Raw genomic sequence first — 20,252 nt, 5'->3', positions numbered from 1 at the left:
CACAGGGACCACCTTCCACGTCCATGGGCTTCACTGAGCAACTGAGCACTTTATCAGAGCAACGTCTGATAAACCCCAGCTGCCCTCAGCACCCTCTGCTCCAGTTTAATATCTTTTAGCTTGATTCCAGGAAATCTAATGTTAATGAAAATGATCCTGACCACCTCATTCTCTTCCTTCCTGGGTAGTATAACTGTGAAATGCTGGCTGCTGCACAGAGCAGCTCTCTTTGGTTTTGGGATGTGCTGCTGGGCAGTGTCTCTGAGCAGCTTGCCCTTTGTGAGAATTGCCTATAGCTCCATTTTTCAGCTTTCCATTTCCATACTCATAACATTCAGTTAAATGGATTTAGCTGTAAAGCTCATCAGCCTGCTGCAGAACCCTCTGGAGCAAGTTCTCTTTATAATTTGAAACATAAATGTAATAACACTGTTTGGAAACCACTGAGTTTGAAGAAGCTTTATTGATGCATATTTTTAAAGACATCTGTATTTTTTTTTTGGCAACTTGTGTTATGACTCACAATAGAGCCTATTTGAAGTCAATAAAAAACTTCTGATTGATGGCATTAGTAGGAGAATTTAGCTTCCCTAGGTGTCTTGGGCTGTTTAACTGCAGGTTTCTGAGCTTGTGTTCTAGCCCTTCCTTCTAATTAAAAAAACATAAATCTGTATCTTGACTAGTTTTATGTTTGGTTACCATAAAAAGTGTTTAGAGCATCGTATTTCAGTGTTTTACAGATAGGATTGTTTTAGAAATCTTTAGCAAACAACTTCCAATAGCCTTGAAAGTGCAAACAACTTCTAGTAGACTTCAAAGTGCATAAATTGATTTGTGATTTCTAAGGCTCAGAGGAAAAGCATTCCTAAACTCCTGTATTTTTACGTGGTAGGGGAAGTTTTGTTTTGCAGTCAATTGAGCCATAATTGTGTTTGCCTAAATTCTTTTCATTTGCTTGGCTTTATTCTGGGCACTCAATATAAATAGTCAGGCAGCATTAAAAATGTCACTGTGACATTCTGTGACTCGTTTTGAAAGCACTCAAGTGATTGCCTGAAACCGCAGATACTAAATTGTGCCGCGACACATTTTAGTTCTGAATCGATGGCAAACAGATTACTTATGGATTGCAGTTAAACTATTCCAGGGAAACTTAGAAGAGCTGTAGACGAGCAATGATTTGTAATAACAGGCATTTCCATTGTGCTGGAGAGCTGGAGTAACCGTTAATATGTCTGGAATCATCTTTTTAAAATTTTCCTGTGAGAGAATATATAGTACTAGTAAACAGTGCAGCACTTTGTACACTCTGTGCTTTTTCTGCCTTATTTCCTGTAGGTCTTTAGGTAGAGGAAAGTTTGCATGAGTTTGTCTCTTCAATTTAAAGAGTGGAACATGATTTTATAATAAAGATAAACATGTTGCCTTCCTTGGACACTGCAATATGATCAGATCCAAGTAAAATAGGATCTAGTACTATAGTCTGTCCTATTTTCTGTATTAAAGTGCCTCTTGCTTGTTTAAGCATCAAATAAAACGACATTGGAGAATGTAGAGCTGCCAACAGTGGTGTGAGTTGGGCTGTCTGGTTTTTGGGTGGAGATGAATGAGGGATCTGGAGATGGTGGAAGGATTGTGGGTGTGGGGGTGCTGTTAACGTGGCCCACGTTCAGTGCAGCACCTGGTGCAGATGGACCAGAAGCTTTCATAGCACTGTTGCCTCTACCTTGATAACATAATGTGCAGATAATAGTTTGTGAATGTTTAAAAATTTCTAGGCTTCACTCTTATAACACAGTTTGGCAGGTTTGGGTTTTGTTATGTTTTTACCATGCTCACACTGCTAAGCCTGGTTGTGTCCTTTAAAGAAAATATTTCCCCTTTTGAGGGGAAGTTGAGTTTCATTAGCAAATTAAATGAGCTAAGATGCAAAGTTAGCAATTTGCTATTAGAAAAATGATTCAGAGTAAGCTTGTTAGTCTTGGTGGCTTTGTGAGGCAGCCAGTGGGTGACACTTAAACCTAGGACGGAGAAACATTACTGCCAAGACTCAGGAAACAGTTTTTCCCCACAAATTAAACTGAGATTTTTCATGTAAAGCAATGACTGTAAAAGCTGTAACGTGAGCAGCAGAGTGAGTATGGGTGGCAGAAGGTTTATGCAATGGCATTAATACTGTAATTGAATAAAGTATTCCTGGTGTGTAGCTGAGGTAGCTGTAGATGCTGTAATCTCATTAGTTGTCCAGAGAAGTGCAGTTGCATGTTGTCCAAGTCGCTGATGCAGGTCCTGCAGAGAACAGCTCCACGTCTGCTCGGGATTTACATCATGTGTACGTCAGAGACACTGGCTGTGTTTTGCCTCTGATTTTCTCTGTAGGCAATAACTCTTTGCAGCAGCTTCCCCACTACTTAATGTTATTAATGTCCAGTGGTACAGTTCTGTGTTTAAAGTAAATTGGTCCATTTAGGGATGATTGGACCATAAAACACTCTCAGCATTATGCGTTTAAATAACGTGCTGCTTATAGAAACTCCCACACTGATTAAATTGTTCTTGAGCTGTGAGAATCATCATACTGCCACTCTTGAGGTGTGGAGAATACACATCTTCACAGATAAGTCTTGCTGCTGTGTTACTTTTTTGACTTTTAATAGCAGCCTTGCTGGCAAACTTGACATAAACAGTGGCCTGCAGGGTTTGTTCCAGAGTATTAAGCTGTGTGGACATGCAGACAGCATTTTGAGCAATGGGGGGAGTTGTTTATGCTGTTGGTTTTTTGTTTGAATACTGCTAGGCTCCTGGCCCTACTAATTGAAATAGTGGCTCAGACTGAAGCATGAAGAATTTTAAAGTCCAAGGGCTCAGTGGGATGCTTGTCCACCTTTGGCTGGCCTGCATAATTGACAGAGCTTTAACACTGAGACAAAGTTTAATTTTTATATTTTCAGAGACACATTGGAGAAAGGATGTATGTATAGAAACAGCTATTTTTGCTGTTTCTAACACTTTATTATTGAGCACTCCCGTCTTTGTGATGGTGGGGCATAGAGAGAAAGTGGGGGGATATTTTTTCTTTTTCTGGGCAGAAACATTGTCTTACAGAAGATGGGAAGTGGGAAACATGACTACCAGAGCCCTGAACAGCGTACAGGAGGCAGTGTGCTTCAGGAGACTCAACCAAGAGACAGAGCAGTAGTAAATCACTTAGTAAGTACATCTCTGTCCCATGCATTTGCACATACAGGAAAACTATAACCTACCTGTCTCTTCTAAGAATAAACTCACTCCCTACTGGATCAAAATAAATCCTGGAGAAAGCTTACCTCCTGAGCAGGAGTAAGGAAAACTGTAAAATCTGAAATTCCTTCACTGCAGGAGTTCAAAACCAAATTTGTTTTTACCAGCAGATTTTCAAGCTTCAGGGGAAAAGAAATGTTCATTGCAATGTTGTTTTCTGTTCTCTCTAGATAAGCAAATGAGTTTCTGGATTATGAATAGAAAGGGAGTTAGGAAGTGCTCACTTGGTTCTGTGCTGTCTGGGGAGCCTGAGCTGTTACCCACAGGTGCTGGACCTGCAGGCTGCACCCCTGTTGATGGGCTTGTTTCACATTAGGATTCATCAGAACCTGAGGCAGACACTGCAGAATATGTAATGTTCACTTCTTTATTGATGCACCTTCACATCTCAGTGCCTGTCACACACTGAGGTTGCTGGACTGAGCTAACAATTCAAACTAGTGAGGTGAAAGACATAAGGTGTCCACTGAGCATTTGGGATGGAGGAGGAAAGCTGCTGTGTATTTATAATTGTGTCTCAGTTTTTATGTAAAAGAGATCCAAGAGGAGGTAACCTGGTCTTAAACAGCTTTCATTACTGTGAGGATTTCCTCCCCTTTTCCTGAAAGGGTTCTCAACTATATGCTACTGGCTTTGGATGAGTGTTGGTACTCCTCTCCTTAATGACTTTCATATCTTATTTGTTAAGAGATTTAGGATACCTGATGTTGCTTTCGGTGGTCATTTAGGAGTTTCTTCTTAATAGCAGAACCTGTCAGGAACGTTCTGATTTGATTTAGTTTGAGATAAGCCATAATTATGGGGAGACTTGTCCTCATAAGCTTCAAGAGATAGGAAGTGTTATGTGGTCTGCTTTTAATGTGAGGAAATCTCAGCTTCTCTTGCCATGGGGTGAACTTATTAATGATGGAGCACTTTTTGCTCTGGTTGAATAATTTGACATCTCTCTGCTCTGCTGCTCAAAATGACTCAGTCCTGTTCATGCTGTACAAATTATGCTGCCCAGCTGCTAAAGTTCATCTGTGATCTCTAAGAAATAGCCCAAAGCAAATAACACACAATTCCATTTGAAATTTAATATTGATGAAGTGTTGCTTGCACATAATCATCAGGCACTGTTTTGTGCCTCCTAAATATGTATTTTCAGTCTTAGTTACATAATTGAATCTAAAGCAGACAGCAGCTTACTGAGACTGCTGGGGACTAAGGCTGTTATGTGAGAAGTCAGTGGAAGATCTGTGCTTATTTAGACCACTAAAATGAAAGATGACACTGGATATTTGAAAAAAAATAAATTTGAGGCAAGGAGGGAAGGTGAACAGTGTAGGGGATGGTGGGTTGAATGCTGAAAAGCTGAACCTTACTTAAAAGCAAGTGAATATCCACCAGCTCCCCATGAACTTCCGAGTGGAAATGAGAGGGTTTATAACTCGGGGAGAGCAGCAGGGCTGTCAACAGCAAGGACAAAGCAAACCAATTGCTCCACAATAGATCTTGATCCCTCTGTGAAAGGGACTGTATAATCTCGTATACAATAGCAGAAGACAGTGCTGCTTGTCCCAGGGGATCCTTTCTGTCAGTGTGTGTGAATAAAGGCAGTGATGGCTCTGCTTCCTTCAGAGTGCTCTTCCCTCATCTCTGCAGAGCTGCTTTGAGCTCCTGCTCACAGGGTGCAACTTCCTGAGCACGAGTCAACTTAAAAATTTTTTGTTTCGTTGCTCCTGACACCAGGTTGTCTTCCACACAAATATTCCCCAGAGCCGAGGCCAGTTGTCTTTCTAAAAATTGCTCTGAAATCTTTGACAAATCACGGTTTATTTTGATATTGCTAATGTAGTAATTGCTCACTTCATTGTTATTGATTCACATTATCTTTGTAAATTAATTTGTAGCATGATCTCCTGACTGTTCCTAGCTATAACTCCAGCTGGGAGTTTTTGTGATATAGGGAAGAAATCTTATCATTCTGGCTTCAAGAATAGGTATTTAAGTATTAACTGTATAAACTGACTAAAGAGCACACAAAATATGCTCCTGAGGTTATCTTACTCTCTCATGGCAAGCTTTGTGACTCTAGAATATTCACCCTAGGTAGATCATTGCAATCCCTTTCGAGGGGAAAGAATAATAAAACAAGGATTCTTCTGATGTCAAGTTTGAGTAGAGAAGAAGAATAATTTTAGAGAAAAGCAGGAATTTTAGTTTCATTACTCAGCAAGCCTGTTCAGAGAGATAGAAGGACTTTGTAAATCCCACTTTTTTTCTGAAGGCGTCTTTTGAAGCTCATAAGCTTCTGAAAATTTTCAATTGTGAGAGCTAATTTGACAGAATCAACGAAATGAGTCCTTTGATTTCTGGGACTAGATGATAGTGAATGATCTGGTTTCATGGATATTCTTTACTGCTGGGAATAAAAAGTAAATGTCTTGCTGGTTTGATTGACTGGGCTGTTTCTTCTTTATCACTGTGCTTTCCCTGCAGCATCATATGGAAAGGCAAATGGCTTGGAGGCTCTCCACACCTTCTTTGTCATCTTTTGCTTGATGTGAGGTCTGTATGCTGCAGTCAACCACTAAAACTGACCTCTTCCATTCCCTCAACTATTCAGAAAGGTCACATTTTTTGGAAAGGAGCAGACTGTTGTTCAAGTTTTTCCTTACCAGCTGCCCTCGCTGTAGCCTGGCAGGGGAGAGGATCCAGTACTGGCTGTTGCTGATGTCACCTCAGTGGCTCCTTGCAGAGCCCTGCCTGTACCTGTCAGTTGTCTTTGGGCTTGTCTGGGCTATTTGTGCTTTGGGTAAGGACTGTCTCAGCTTGCACAGTACCACGAGCAGTTGGGCTTTGCTTTCCAGTGCTGAAGGGTAACACTGGTAGTGAAATCATAATAAGCCTGGCATGATATTCCTTCAATAATCAGAATCTTTATTTGTTGTGCACAACTTATGGCATTCTTTGGACCCACTAGTTTCACACCTTTTGCTGTTGTCACAATGATACTGATGTTTTTATACTTTCTAAACATGACTTTATACCAGGCAGCACTTGTGAGTTTTCCATGGAGGGCTTCTGTTCTTCACAGGACGGGCTGAGCTCTCAGAGTCCCTCCCAGTGCCTGTGGCTCTGCACAGCTACCCTGAACCTGCAATTCTGCAGTCAGCTGGACCAGCCCCAACAGAGCTGTGGTGTTCCATTTGTGTAATTAATATAGCTCCTAAAAGATGACTGCATATCTAAATGATAGGCCGTTAATGGCTCCAGGGAGCTCTCGTGGCTCATCCTTATAAGCAACTCTTTAGATTCCAAAATAGATGCACAGTGAAGCCTTTCTTGTCACCGCGGGGTGACCTTCTCATAAAAGGCTCTTCTCTGCCACAGTTGTGATCTCACTTTGTGTCAGATGTTCATATTTTAGTCTAACCCTATAAAATTAGGAAGTTAAATGCCTTTTGGCACAGACTCGTTTGGTGCGGTGTCATCTTTCAGCAGCATCTGCTTCTGCAAATAGCAGTGATCGATTTTTGTCTTCAGCTGCCTGTTACCAAAATTTTAAAGATATAGCGGAGTGACTCTTGTGTTGAATTAATAGCAGATCATCTTTGGAAAGATGACACTGCTGTTAAGTGCTAAGATTGACAAAAAGAATTTCAGTCGTGCTGGGATGATAATTGATTTGGTGTAATGTCTTTCTGTCTCCGGGAACGTTTCTGTTGGTCTTACTGCATATGCACCCCTACTGAGATCAGAGCAGCAACTACAATTTCAGATATCTTAGATCTCTATTTCTATTCCACCTATTTCTCCTTTTATATTATCTTTCCTTTCCCATTTTTTGTAAGTTAGCAGTCTCTTTTATATCACTTAAGACAAGAAAACAAAGCGTCACTAAGGCGCAGTGTTACATGTTGATGCATAGAAATGTACTCAAATTGGTGACAAAACCTTCTGAAATTGGTGGCTAAATGTTGTTTGTGTTTGCAGGGCCTAAGGTGACTGCAGGGGTAGTGGTGTCTGACAGTGGGTGTGCAGAGCATGAGTCTCAGAGGCGCTGGTCTGGGCAGGGACCTCTGGAGATCATCGGTCTGACCCCACTGTGATGGCTGGGGCAAGTGCAGTGTCAGCTCTGGTTGCTCAAGGCCTTGCACAGTCCCTCCAGCCCCACTCTGTTGCACAACCATCCCTGTTGTGAAACTTTCTCCCCTGTGTTCTGCCAAGTTTTCCTTGCTGCAGTTCACACCGTTCCTCTCATCCTTTCCTTGGGGAGAGCGAGGAGGTCACGCAGCAAACTCATTGCCTCGCACTTCAGGAGGGCAGATTTTGGCCTCTTTAGGGATCAGCTTGGTAGTGTTCCATGGGATAAAGTCCTGGAGGGAAAGGGGGCCCCAGAAAGCTGGTTAATATCCAAGGATTACATCTTCCAAGCTCAGGAGCAGTGCATCCCAACAAAGAGGGTAGAAGCAATTACAGGTAGCCCGGGAGAAATAGAGAGAGATTGTCTAAACAGACAGGGATCAGGTTAGAAAAGCTAAAACCCTGATAGAAATAAGTATGGCCAGGGACATCAAGGGCAGGAGGAAAAGCTTCTGTAGGTACGTAATTTTCCCTATTCCATTTATCACTGACAGCACCAAGTTGAGTGGTGCAGTTGACACTCTGGAGGGGAGGGATGCCACACAGAGGGTCCTTGACAGGCTGGCGAGGTGGGACTGCGCAAATCTCAAGAAGTTCAACGAGGCCAAATGCAAATATTGCATTTATTGCAAATATTGCAGTTCTTGTTAAAACACAAGATGTGGGGAAATGAGCACAATTGTTTTAACTGGCCCTCCGAATCAAGCTCTCTTTTGAGTGAACAGTCTTTAAGAAAATAAAAAGAACGAACTGAATAAACCGATATCACTAGAGTGAAACATTTGCTTTCAAAGCCTCCTGTGCTGCAAACAATAGTTTTCAAAACAGAGAGTACAGTCATTTAGATTTTCATTTTTCCCCCTAGGAAGTCTGAGTTACCGAGACCCAGACTGGCTGTCAGTGAGCTGTGTATAGATTAGCTTGGCTAGTTATGAATTCCTGTATTTCTACAAAATTAGTTGGTGTTAAACATTGCCGAGATTGTCCATAATAACTTACCTCCTGCTTCAAACAGGCTGAGCTGCAGCAGAGCACAAGGGGTGTGTTTACTTCATTCTAAATAAATGTTTTATCACTCAGCAGTAATTGGATTGTGATTGTATTACAGTAATTATTCCCAACAGCAGATCTGTTCTCCACTTCGCAGGCGTGTTCCCTGCCTGACCTTCACGCTGCTGGTCTGAAGGTGTCCTTCTTGATCTAATTCTCTGCGATGAGTTTTTTGGGTTTGTTGTTTAGAAAAGGGGAACTGCTGCCAGGGGTGGAATAATTTGTCTTTGCTCCACTTGTCGAGGTGCAAAAGTATCAGCACTTCAGTTCACGCTTGAGCTTTTAGCTGACCCTGGAGAGCAGAGCCATGCAGGGCTTTTTCAAAATGCATTATGACATTTCAGGCTGTGTAGAACCACACTTCTCTCAGTATCACAACCCAAATATCCTGCCAGGATTTCTCATACTTTGCAGAAATTTGTTCTGTATTTAACGTGTCTATAGACAAATAATTTCCTAAAGTATCTCGTAGCTGACCAAGGAATTCATCTGCTTGTCTGAGGATCAGACAGAATCTGCAAGGGAAGTTCTGGATCGCTGGGTGGCAATTTTGTGTGCAAGAATAATGTTCAGGGATTAAATCTTAATGGGTTTCCAGAGCAGCTAATATTTTTTCAAGAAGAAAGCACTGCTGAGTATCCTTAGAGAGGACTGCCTTGTGACAGCCTGCCTTCTGTACAGACTCTTGTAGGAGAGAGCATTACACAGACCAACCCATCACAGAACATCCCCTGTGTGTCTGTCTGAAGCTCTAAAATTTGTTTGATTGCCTGCCTGACAGATTGTATTTATTTCAAGTGTATGGCATTCAGCAGTGAACTTATTTCCACAGTCCAGAATTAGGCTATTCTGATGCTATTTTCTGTTAACTCTAGTCCTGATCCTGCTTTCTGAAAATGGTGGTTTCTGCATCACCTAAAACATATGTTTCGGGTATGAGTAACCTATTGCAGTGTCTAGAGAACCTTGTCTTATCAGAACAAAACCATTTACTGGCTTTCAGTGCTTGCTTCCATGATGCTCACAGGTTCTGCTGAAGCATTTTATCAAGAGCAGTGCAGTGGCATTAAGCTGTGAGCAGCCTTTAGCTGTGTTTGCAGCTGTCATGGCCTTGTGTTGCAGCCCTGTTACAGCATGTTTGCTGTGCAAGACAGCTTCTTCCTTTGGATTGGGACTCTTCACAAGCTATTAGCAGTGCTGTAAGTCACAGGACTGGCCAGTTTAAGTGAGAGGAGTCTGTGCAGCATCTCAAACTGGACTGGTTGCACTAGTGAAGAAATCTTCCTTTGGAGATACTGAAAGCCTTTTGATCTTGACTTGCTGTGAAGTTAAATGTCATGTTTTCTTCCTGCGTTGGTTTTTTTTGCTGTCTGCGCTAGAAATCAGTATTTCCATCCTTCCCTGTTCTGCTGCTGCCACCCCACAGCTGGAGCCGCCTCCTGTGGGGAGCCACCTCTGCTCTCTCCACACAGCCCTGGGGAGCTGCTTTGCTCTGGGAACTTGTGACCTGCAATGATGGAAACCTGTTTGCTGAATGGATTGCTAGATTTATTTGTATGCAGTGGTTCTTGAATCACATCAGCAGGGGATTGGATGGTGTAATGGCTAAAGGAAGAAGGATAAAGTGCTCGTATCCTTAATCCCACCAACTACCCGACCTACCTGTGCACCCTGTGAGAATGTAGTTTTATTAGCTCTTAATGGATCAGCAGCATTCTCCCTTTTTTTTTAACTCCTGCTCATTGCAAAGGATAATTTAAGCAAATGAGAACAATGTCAGTTGTGCTAAAGCCATGTGCTCTTGGCCACATCCTTTCTTCTGCCGTCAGTATGGGCGAGCTCTTTGAGAATGGTGCTTGGGAGGCTTATGAGACCTGCTTTTAAAAATCAAAGTATTCATGTTTACAGGGTTATTTTGACTCCTCTGTCTCTCTTTGTACTCTTAACTTGTTTCTTATTACCCCAAGTTTCTTAAATACAGCCTAGAATTGAGAGGTTGATCTGTATATCTGGCTTACTTGAGTAATCCACTAGGAAAGTGGACTCAAAAGAATTAATTTATGAAAAGAAAACTGGAGCAGCAAACTTGAAAACTTACTATTTATAAAAAGAAAAAAAAAAAGAACTTTTGTCAGCTAATTAAGCCTTTCTACACAAACAATGTAGAACTTGACTACTTCTACCCAAGGCAAGTTATGTGGTATTTATAAGGTATTTGTGGTCTTGGAAAGCCTCATTTTTGTCCTGTTCTGTTCACAAATATAAAGGTGAGTTTCTGCTTGTAAAACAGTGCTGTTTAGTTTTTGAACTTGGCTTATTTTTGCAGTGCATGGAACCTGGCTGGGGTGAAGTAGCCCAGCCTGTCTCGTGGGCAGCAGTTCAGTTCAACATTCAGTGCGTGAGGTCGAGTTACCTGGCAGTGTGCTGTGATGATGGATTGCAGGTCTAGAGGCCAAGGCCTCCAGCATTGTAATCTCTTGTGTGCTGGGCTTTAAGCTTCCCTTCTCCAGTTTTCCCACTGTACAGTCAGTTTTATGATTGAAAAGCTGCTGAAAAGTAGTATTTTAGCAAGTACTTTAGCAGTACTGTGTGATTTAGTGTGTGCTAAAAAAATTAAATCACTTTTGGGCGTGATGTAGGGCTGTATAAGCAAAACTATATTTTTCAAAACAACTCTTTTATTGTTATGTTTAATATTTCCAGGGAGGGATGAAACCATGCAGCCAGCCAAACCATCATTCCTTGAATATTTTGAGCAGAAGGAGAAGGAGAATCAAATCAATAGCTTCGGGAAGAATGTGTCTGGCCAGACAAAAAATTCATCTGATTGGAAAGTACCACAGGATGGAGACTACGAATTTGTAAGTCTATACTTTGAAATTCAATCAGTGTGACAATCCTTTAAGAATTTTAGTCAGAGCTGCTATAAGATTATTTCTTGTTTTGACAGACTAATGGAAACTTGAGGAGATTCTAATGGCTAATGCATTTGGATGGGGCATTTTGAAAAACTCGTTTTCTTTAGGTATTTCTCAGTAATCATAACCAGTCACTGTCTCTATACTTTCCTTGTTTAAAAGCAAACAAAACGAACAAAAACGCCTGAGGACGTGACGGTACAAGCTGTCTTGCTTTACTTCCCTGTTATGCATTTAAAATAAAAAAAAAAAAATCCAGATGGTAGTTGGAAAATGCAAACCCACAGTGTGTAATGCCTGACAAAGAACAGTGTTAGAACCATTGAATTCCCTTGTTTTTCTCAAGCTGTGGCACTGGGCTTTGTTTTAATAGATAAACATCAAGCTCGTCTTTAATTACTCTTTCAAATCCTTAATTTTCAGCCTCCCTGCCTACGATTCACACGCTCAGAATTTTCGTGAACTTTTCAGAAGTCCAAAGAAAGAGCCATTATTCATAAATTTGATTTAATATTTTTATTTTTTTTTTTTGTGGGGATGGAAAATCTCTGGTCTGAGTTCCCCATGCCAGCAGCAGCGTGCCCAGCTGAACGCTGCATTTTCGCACAGTGATCCCTCACTGCCAGCACTTGTTGCTCTCAGTGCCCTTGTGCTGCCTCGTCGTGCTGCCTGTGGCTCAGGTTGTCACGCTGTCAGGAGCTGGTGATGTTCACTCCACCTTCACAGAGCGTGCAAAGCAAAATCCCTCTGCCAGTCACGACTCGAGGAGATGCTTCTCTTCAAGGCCAGAATAATCTCTGGAGCTTTTCATCATCTCTGTGCATGTTGTAGGAGACTTACTGCTGTTATGTGTATTTTGTTGTCTGTGCTGCTGCTTCTCCTGTTTTCTCACTCAGGCTGCAGAGGATGGCTGGGGGGACCTCCTGTGTTCTCTCTCCTTTGCACTGTGCTGTGTTCAGCCTGAAAGCTTAAAGTCACTGCATAAAGATGTTTTGCAAATACAACCCTCAAGCTGCCTGTGTGTCGCAGGGTCTGGGCCAAACACACGGTTCCAGTCGAGTCAGACACTTCATGTATCTCATTCACCTTGCGTGCTGCACCCTAATCCAATGATAAATAATTGTTTTTTCGGTGTGTGGCATTTCCCAGGAAAGGTGGGCTGGTTTGGAGTATCTCAGAGGTCTTTTGTTGTCTGCAGAAGGTGGCCCAAGGGGAAACTTGCTGTAATTATTTTACTTTCTAATTCGGTTGATAACAAGTTTAGCAGTGTATTCCATGTGTTCCACTGTGCTCCCTGGGAGCTGTGGGTGCAGGGCACGCCCAGGGAGCACGGATAACACGAGGGAAGGTCGGTGCCACTCCAGCAAACGGGACCTACAAATATTTTTAGAACATGCAAAGCAGTTATTTGACACACGTAACCCTGCTTACTGATTTCCATTAGTGCTGCAGTATTGCCATGTGCACAGATTAGCAGTGTGCTGGAAGCAATAAAAGTGAGCAATAAATCGGCCTTTGGGTCACCTTCCTGTAATAATTTGTAGAAATCTCACTTCCCAGCTGTATGTGTTTCTCTAGTTCAATTGCATATGAATATACCAACCTGCCTTGCATGTAAATTTTGGAACAGAGCTACTTTATTTTCTGTAGGATAAGAAAATTACTTGAAAGCAGCCTTGATAAATAAGGTGGGCGTTCATATAGCCCTTATCTGAGGGTTTGTAGCAGCAAGCTCACGTTGTGTAATGTATTTAAAGACTTGAAATTGTGTATTTTTTACCATTTGCCCAAAAATTGATCAATTTGGGGTAAAAGTCATGTTTATTAATGATTTATTAATTGAAATCATCAATGCAGTGAGCATTGTGGAATAAGAAAAAGATGCATTCACTGGGTGTATCCAGTAAATCTGTCCTAGATCTGCCTGCAGCTGTAACTTACTTCTGCATTGTCAAAATAGGCAGGTTTGAGCAGCCTTTTTTTATAGAGTTTGCAGGTTTCCAAGTAGAGATGAGATCAGTGAGATGCTGGGTAAATACTAGTTCCTCTGGGCCTTAAGAAATGATTGAAATATTGTTGCTTTGTGCTACTGGAGACTAGATAAATATGCCTTCTCTTCTGTATTCCTTTCTCTCCTACGTGAGTAGCACCTGGAGTCTCCTGTCCTCCAAAAAAAAAAACAAAAGGGAGGGGGCAATATTAAATTACAAAAGATTTTTTTCTCTTTTTCCCTGTGGCAAAACCATTTGACCTTTTCTTGACTAACGTTGTTCCTCTGAAGCAGGCAAATAAGACACTATTTATATCACAATGGCAGTGTCACGTTGGATGAGGGTTAGATTGACTCAACCCCATCCACTGCAGAGGTGGTGAACTCCATTCCTCCCAGATGTGATGCTCTGGCTGTGTCCTGGTTGTGGTCAGAGATGGCATTAACCCAGAGTATTTCCAGCCTTGGATTTCTGAGGTAGAAGTTGTTATTAACTGATTAGTCAATGCCTGATGCTGTTAATGTTTATCCCCACTCACGCTTGAACAAGGATCTCTAAAGATTTAAGCCCTGCTTGATTGCAAACAATGTTTTCAACAACATTATGATTTATTTAACATGGGGTGGGGGGAAATAGTAATTATGGGCAAAAACGCTTGCTTTTAGGAAAAATATAACAAACTCTTAACAGGAGACTGCTGCGGGAGTAGGCTGTTAATGGGCAGGCTGCATTGTATGGAGAATTCCTAATTGCCGTAATCAGATTTCAGAATTTTTGTAGTTGAATTTAATTTTGCCAGTGAACATTAGTCACATGCTGTTGCACAGACTTAATAATGCTAGAAGATTTGTTTAGACAATGTCCTACATTTTTTCACTTTAATCTTTCAGTAGTACTGTAACATAAGGGAAAATCAGTTGTGCAGTGTTTCCTGCCCTTAGACACAACAAACCCTTTACTTATTCTTATTTTAAAAGCCTTTTAACTGCTCTGAGCAGGTCAGTGTTCTAATACCACTTGTGGCTAAACTGGGATCACTTGTTCTTTATTCTGGCCCTGCTTGAAAGGCCTTCAGTCTTGCCAGACCTATTGTAGCACACATTTGTGGATCAGCCAGTCACCAATGTTTTGTATTACAACACTAATCCTTTTACTGAAGGTCTGTTTTGTTAACAAATTAGCAGGTGCCAGCGACTGCTGTGATAACACTGAAACCTTTTCAGTTTTATTTCATGACTGTGGTTTCACTGGTGAAAATCAGTGGCAGTAGAGCCCCGGTCAGTCTCAAATTTTGCCACCATGATGCAACTGCTGCGTTTTTAATACCTGTATTAACCTGAGGTTTTACTGTAACTCTAAGTCATAATTTTTTATGTATCAGTGAGTCTTTGCTAATCAAGTATCCTGGGGGAATGTTTTGGATGTGAAGTCAAATAGGACATGAACTTTTAACAGAGACTAGAGCAAGGGTACGGCAGGACATCAGATCTTTCCACAGGCTTTACACATAAAGTTGAGGCCATTTGCTCCAAGGCCTTTTTGCTTCCAGCACCTCTGTATCTGCCAGCCTGCCAAGAGCAGGGTTGGTACAGTCACTTTTACAGTGTCTGAGCTGCTCTTGCTCTTGGTGCTTCCCTGGAAGAGCAGCAGGTGGGAGCTGGGCTGTGGAGGGAAGGCAGTGCCATTCCCCTGCAGGATCTTGGTAGAGAGCTGCCACCAGCAGCAGTTGTTGTCTGCACTGGCAGTCTCCACCCTGCTGCTGCAGCGCTGGGAGGAGGCTGACATTCAGAAACGAGGTTTATGCCTCTTTCCTAAGAAACATGCTGCTTCCTTTGGGAAGACCTTGATTTGCTTGCATCTGCGAGGTCTTGGTGAGTCAGACTTTTCCCTTTCCTGCAATTATCAACAGCTGTAATTCGGGTCTTTCCTTCTCACTCCTGGGCTTAATGAAGAGGATCTGCCTTCACAGCAGAAAAAACTTTGGAGCAGAACTGGTTTCCTTACAAAAATAAAATTAACATATGCCCTTGAGAGTGTCAAGGTTTGCAGAAGTGGAAGGAGCAGACACAGCCAGTGTCTCAGGTGTCTGTGGGAGGGCTGTGGAAGGTGGCTGCTGCCCTGGCCTTTGTTCACAGCTTCACCACGCTGCAGTCTGCTGGGAGTGAACCTGTGTGCCAGCTCTCGTGCTTCCATGCTGTGAGTGCCATTCCCTGCACCAGCCCATCATTTTAGCTCCTTTTGAGCAGTGTCTCTTTGGCTGCTGGTGGGAATTTCTTTGGACAGGAAAGATTGCTGTGATTTCCCTTGGTTCCAAAACAGACTTTATCACTTTTCACTGCTCAGTGTCATCTGTTTCTCTACTGCTGGGGAAGACTGTCCTGCAAACAATATAACTGTGGCTTCTGAAATTTTTCCAGGGCAAAGGAAGGATTAGCAGGAGGTGTTAATTGCCTCTAATTGGGGGGAATAATGTAAGTACTGACCAGCTGCCACTTTTGTCAGGGCTGCACAGTGAGTCCCCACGTACACTGGTCTCCACCTCACCATCTGCCCGGCAGACAAGGGGCTTTGCTGAGTTGCAGGAGTTGTGGGATCAAACCCAGCTCTTGCCCCAGCTACAGATCTCCTTCCAGTAACCAATAGTCTGGCCTGTTGCTTCCAAAGTGCTCGGGCCACAACTTACTGTCAGTACCTGACTTCTCCAGGGAATGTGCTCCTTAAAACTGACTAGTTTTGAAATGAGACCTCTTTGTTTCAGAGGCATCTGCAGACCACTTGCTGTTGTGGTCTCTGGTTTTGTTTTCTTACAAGGAAGGAAACTGTGTTGGTCTAACGGTGTCTTCAGCTTGTTCAGTTGGACAACAGGCTGTTTGTGGTGAAACCTTGAATGTGAGTCCTTCTAGTTGCACAAATTAGGTATTGGTGAGATAGCAAGAGATTGAAAGTGTTTGTAAAAGCTGAATTCTATCAGAGCGAGGCGTTAGGATGTCAAAGCTGTATTAGGATTGTGCTGTATTTTTGACTCTGGAGGTAGATCAGCCTGACAGTGCCTGCAGGTCCGAGTCTGCCTGGCATGTCAGGTGTGGCCCAGGCAGGAAGGATCCAGCCAGGATGGATCCTGTGGGCTGGAGCCCAAAGCAGGGATGTGCAGTGATGATTCCCATTGGCCTGGACCAGCAGCAGTGGCAGCTGGAGCTCAGGTGCTCAGTGTTCTGTCTCTCTCCTCACCCCACTGCTCCCCCCAACACCACTCCAGAACAACTGCAGTTAAAAATGGGCATCATCAGCACAGCACATTCCTTCTCCCTGCTCAGGGCTGTGCTGAAGAATGGCTGCATACTGGAACCATCTGTTTCTTTCACTGGAAGTTACTTATAGGGAGGAACTGTTAGAGGGCAGGTGATTTATTGCTTATCAATAACAGTAAACACATTCTGCTTTACAATGACCAGAGTCTCTAATTTATTGTATTCTGTCTGTGAGGGTGTCATTTATCTTGTGAACAGCTTGTTGTCTGCCAGTACCTGGAACATTCAATGTCTTTGGTTTCTTTGAACATCCATTTGGATAGCATTTATTAGCAATCTAATATTGATGCTTTATAGCTTTACTACCTTTTGTCCTTCTAAAAGTTCAATCGATTAAAAACTTGAGAGTATTTTCTGTGCAGTTGCTGGCTTTGAAAATGATGGCAGACTGAATAATTGGCTCTCATTTTGTTGGAATTGGTCTTTGGGTCTTTGCTAGCAGTAGGAAGAAGGCATGCTGAGGATACAGGGATGAGGCAGATGCTAGAAGTACTTGCATTATATGGGTGAGCTGCTGGTGTGTGACTTTTTATAGTTTATCATTTTACAGTGTTTCCTGACTCTGCTGTGATCCTTCTTTTAACTTCTCTCTTTTAAGCAGCTTGGTAAAGGTGTCAGATGCAGGCCCCTCCACACTAATCTTTCTGTTACTCCTTTCTCCCATCCAAATTACTCAAATGAATAATCCGAGCTGGTTACTAAGACTCCAGAAAGTCTTTCTGCTTGCATAGGAGCAAAAAAAGCTTTATTAGAGTGTGCACATTTGTAGGTCATTTAAATGGCATTATTGAAAATCAGATAATCGTGAGACTTCTACTGAATTATTATTTTCAAAGAGAGCAAGTTTCTCTGACCCTTGTGTGATGAATAAAGATTGATTGTTCCAGAAATTCATTTGAATATGTATAGTTTTGCACAGAAGGAAAAGAAGTTTGGTTAAAGTAGAGCTTTTCTCAATAACGTTTTTCTAAGACTAAAACAAACACTTTGAGTGAATCTTCAGGGAGTTTTCTGTCCAAATGTTTCTGCCCTTCATCTATCATGAACTCTCCTTTTTCCCAGTGGTGGCTGGAATAAAAATTACTTCTCAGGCACTGATTTCTTCCAATAGTCTTACTTTGAACGTAAAGTGAACTTATTTGCTGGGGCATTCATCAGTTTGAGAGATGAAGCCAGATCTGGGGTGGCTGATGGATATCCCTGTCTAGGCCCTATGGAAGTAGGGCACATTCCTAAGTGGGAAGCAAGTAAACTTGTTTCTGCTGTGCTGAATCTAAAATAAAGGTTTCTTTCTGTGGGAGAGCATTAAGGCTATAACTTTCTTTTTATGGGAGGGAGAGAAACAGACTCAAATAAGACCATTTTTCTGACAGCAGAAGGCAGTCCAGGATAGACAAGTATTAACTTCCAAAGCTGAATTGTACCCCCATGGTGTCTCCTGCTTATGGAGGAAGATCTTGAAGTATAATATCTGGATGTAATTCCACTGTGAAGTATGATTTATAAAAAGAGGCAGGTTTTTGTGATGTTTTATTCATTGGTTTTAAATGTCACCTGTCTTGATTCATAGCACTGATGCCCCTTGAATGGATTTCCTTTTTTTTCCTTCAGCCATCTGTCAAGAATTTTTAAAGCTCTGTTAATTGTTTGTGTCTCTTTTAAGCATTACCTTTTCAGCATATTTAGTATGTTCTTCCCAGCAAATACTTTTAACTTACGACATCTTTATTAAGGACAAATGGTTCATTTTGTCACCTTAAAGTCAAACACACAGTCATTTTAAAAATAAGCCCAGGAACAGCTTGCCTCTCTCTTTTATTGTTTGTTAATCTTCTGTGACATTTGCATGAGGAAAGCACTGTGAACCTCACTGCAAACCTCATTGGATTCGTGGCTGCCTCAAATCACCAGCGTGGTTTACAGCAAACTCTGTGTATGTAGGTTTTATAAACCTTTCCAAATTTCCTTTATAAAAACAAACCAACAAAAAAACCCCCCCAGAAGATACCACACTTGGTTTTAAAATTTGTTAGCAATATTTAAAATTGAAAAAGGTAGTTCAGTGACGTGACTCTTGTATCTGCTGGGGAAGAGAATAGATTCCTGCTCTCTTCCATTTGGTAACAGGGTCATTGCTCACCACCTGCTTTCACTTCGGTGCAAACTGACATTGATTGCAAAGCACTTTCTGCCACAACTCGCTGTCAAATTTTCGGTTTTTGCTATATTTTTGTATATAGCAGGCCTTCTGTGACATGAGGCTTTTAGATGAAACTTGCAGTGAGTGGGAAGTAAAATGAGTTGCTGCTGTTTGTGTCGAATTGTTTAGGTCATAGCCCTTAATAGAGACTGGAATAATGTAACCTGAAATCGACTTTGTATCAGAGTGTTCAGACTTGTAAACTCAACATCCTGGACTATCTCTGAGGCCCCTTTCCTGCTGTAGCATTTAATCAGCTGAGACATTGACTGAAAGTTTTGTGGATGAACTAAGTAACTAACAGAACTTCATCCACAGTCTGTGATCATTGGATTTGGCTGTATGTTTACAGTCAGGCTGCAATGTGCATTTCTGCTTTGGGAGAAAGGGAAGAGGAATTAATAATTGAGGATGTGATGCTGGAAAAATTATCTCTGAGCATACTGTATTCTTTAGAAAACCTGTTGGAGCCTTGTTATGCCTTGAGATCTGTTTTCAAGGCTGGATGTGTTCTTGGCACAGCGTCTCCCTTAAAGAAAGAACACTCCTGCTCAAATGAGGTCTATTTGAAATGCTTCTAAAATCTTCTTCCAACTCATCTGTCAGTACAAATGTTTTAAAGGGTAATGTAGCTTAAAAAGACAAGCTTGTCCAGGTTTTTCTCATCTGTAGCAGAAAAGGCTCCTTTTGGAGACTCTTTGCTTGAGGAGCCCATTACAGCTGCTCTGGGTTGCCTCGTGGGAGGTGGAGCCTCTGGACCATAAATGAAGAGCCTGGGGATAAAGTCTCCATCAGGCCCTGTGAATACTTTCCAATGGGCAGGGTCTCATCTGGACAAGTGCCTGAAATGATGCACTGTGGAAGGAGCAAAGTTATCTCAGCTCTGACTGCTGGACCTGCTGCGTTTGCCTTTGTGCCCCTTCTTCTGTTCCTGTAAATCCTGCGGAAACATCCAGGTGTTGCTCACTGTCAGTGTAATTGGTGCATGGAATCCCTGGGAATCTGCCTGCTGACCTCACCAGGAGACTGCAGGGGGGAGCTTCATCATGGGTGAGGCTTCTTTGAGGTTTTGCTGGTACAGAGAAGGCAATGGAATTTGCAGTTGGCTGTGGCTGCTTCCAGTGGCCTGGGTATCCTGAGAGGTTTGCCTTAGCTGGAGAGAACTGGAGAGGGACTTTTTGCAAGGGTGTGGAGTGATAGGACAAGAGATAATGGCTTTAAACTGAAAGAGAGCAGGTTTAGATTAGATATTAGGAAGAAATTCTTCCCTGTGAGGGGGGGGGGAGGCCCTGGCCCAGGTTGCCCAGAGAAGCTGTGGCTGCCCCATCCCTGGAAGTGTCCAAGGCCAGGTTGGATG

At 42.2% G+C, this 20,252-nt stretch overlaps 1 protein-coding gene across 2 annotated transcripts in view; it reads left to right on the top strand.

Moving 5' to 3' along the window:
* Nucleotides 1–20,252, top strand: part of STK4 (serine/threonine kinase 4) — a 46,148-nt gene that overhangs the window by 12,829 nt on the left and 13,067 nt on the right. For both annotated transcript variants that reach the window (XM_017822812.1, XM_017822813.1), the window contains exon 10: nucleotides 11,182–11,339. In XM_017822812.1, coding sequence (XP_017678301.1) covers nucleotides 11,182–11,339 — 158 coding nt within the window. The remainder of the gene's footprint in view (nucleotides 1–11,181; nucleotides 11,340–20,252) is intronic.

Source organism: Lepidothrix coronata, unplaced genomic scaffold, assembly GCF_001604755.1.
Source record: "Lepidothrix coronata isolate B3197 unplaced genomic scaffold, Lepidothrix_coronata-1.0 Scaffold99, whole genome shotgun sequence".
NCBI lineage: Eukaryota > Metazoa > Chordata > Aves > Passeriformes > Pipridae > Lepidothrix > Lepidothrix coronata.
Note: the sequence above shows the minus strand (reverse complement) of the source record. Positions and strands in the feature narration are given on the sequence as shown.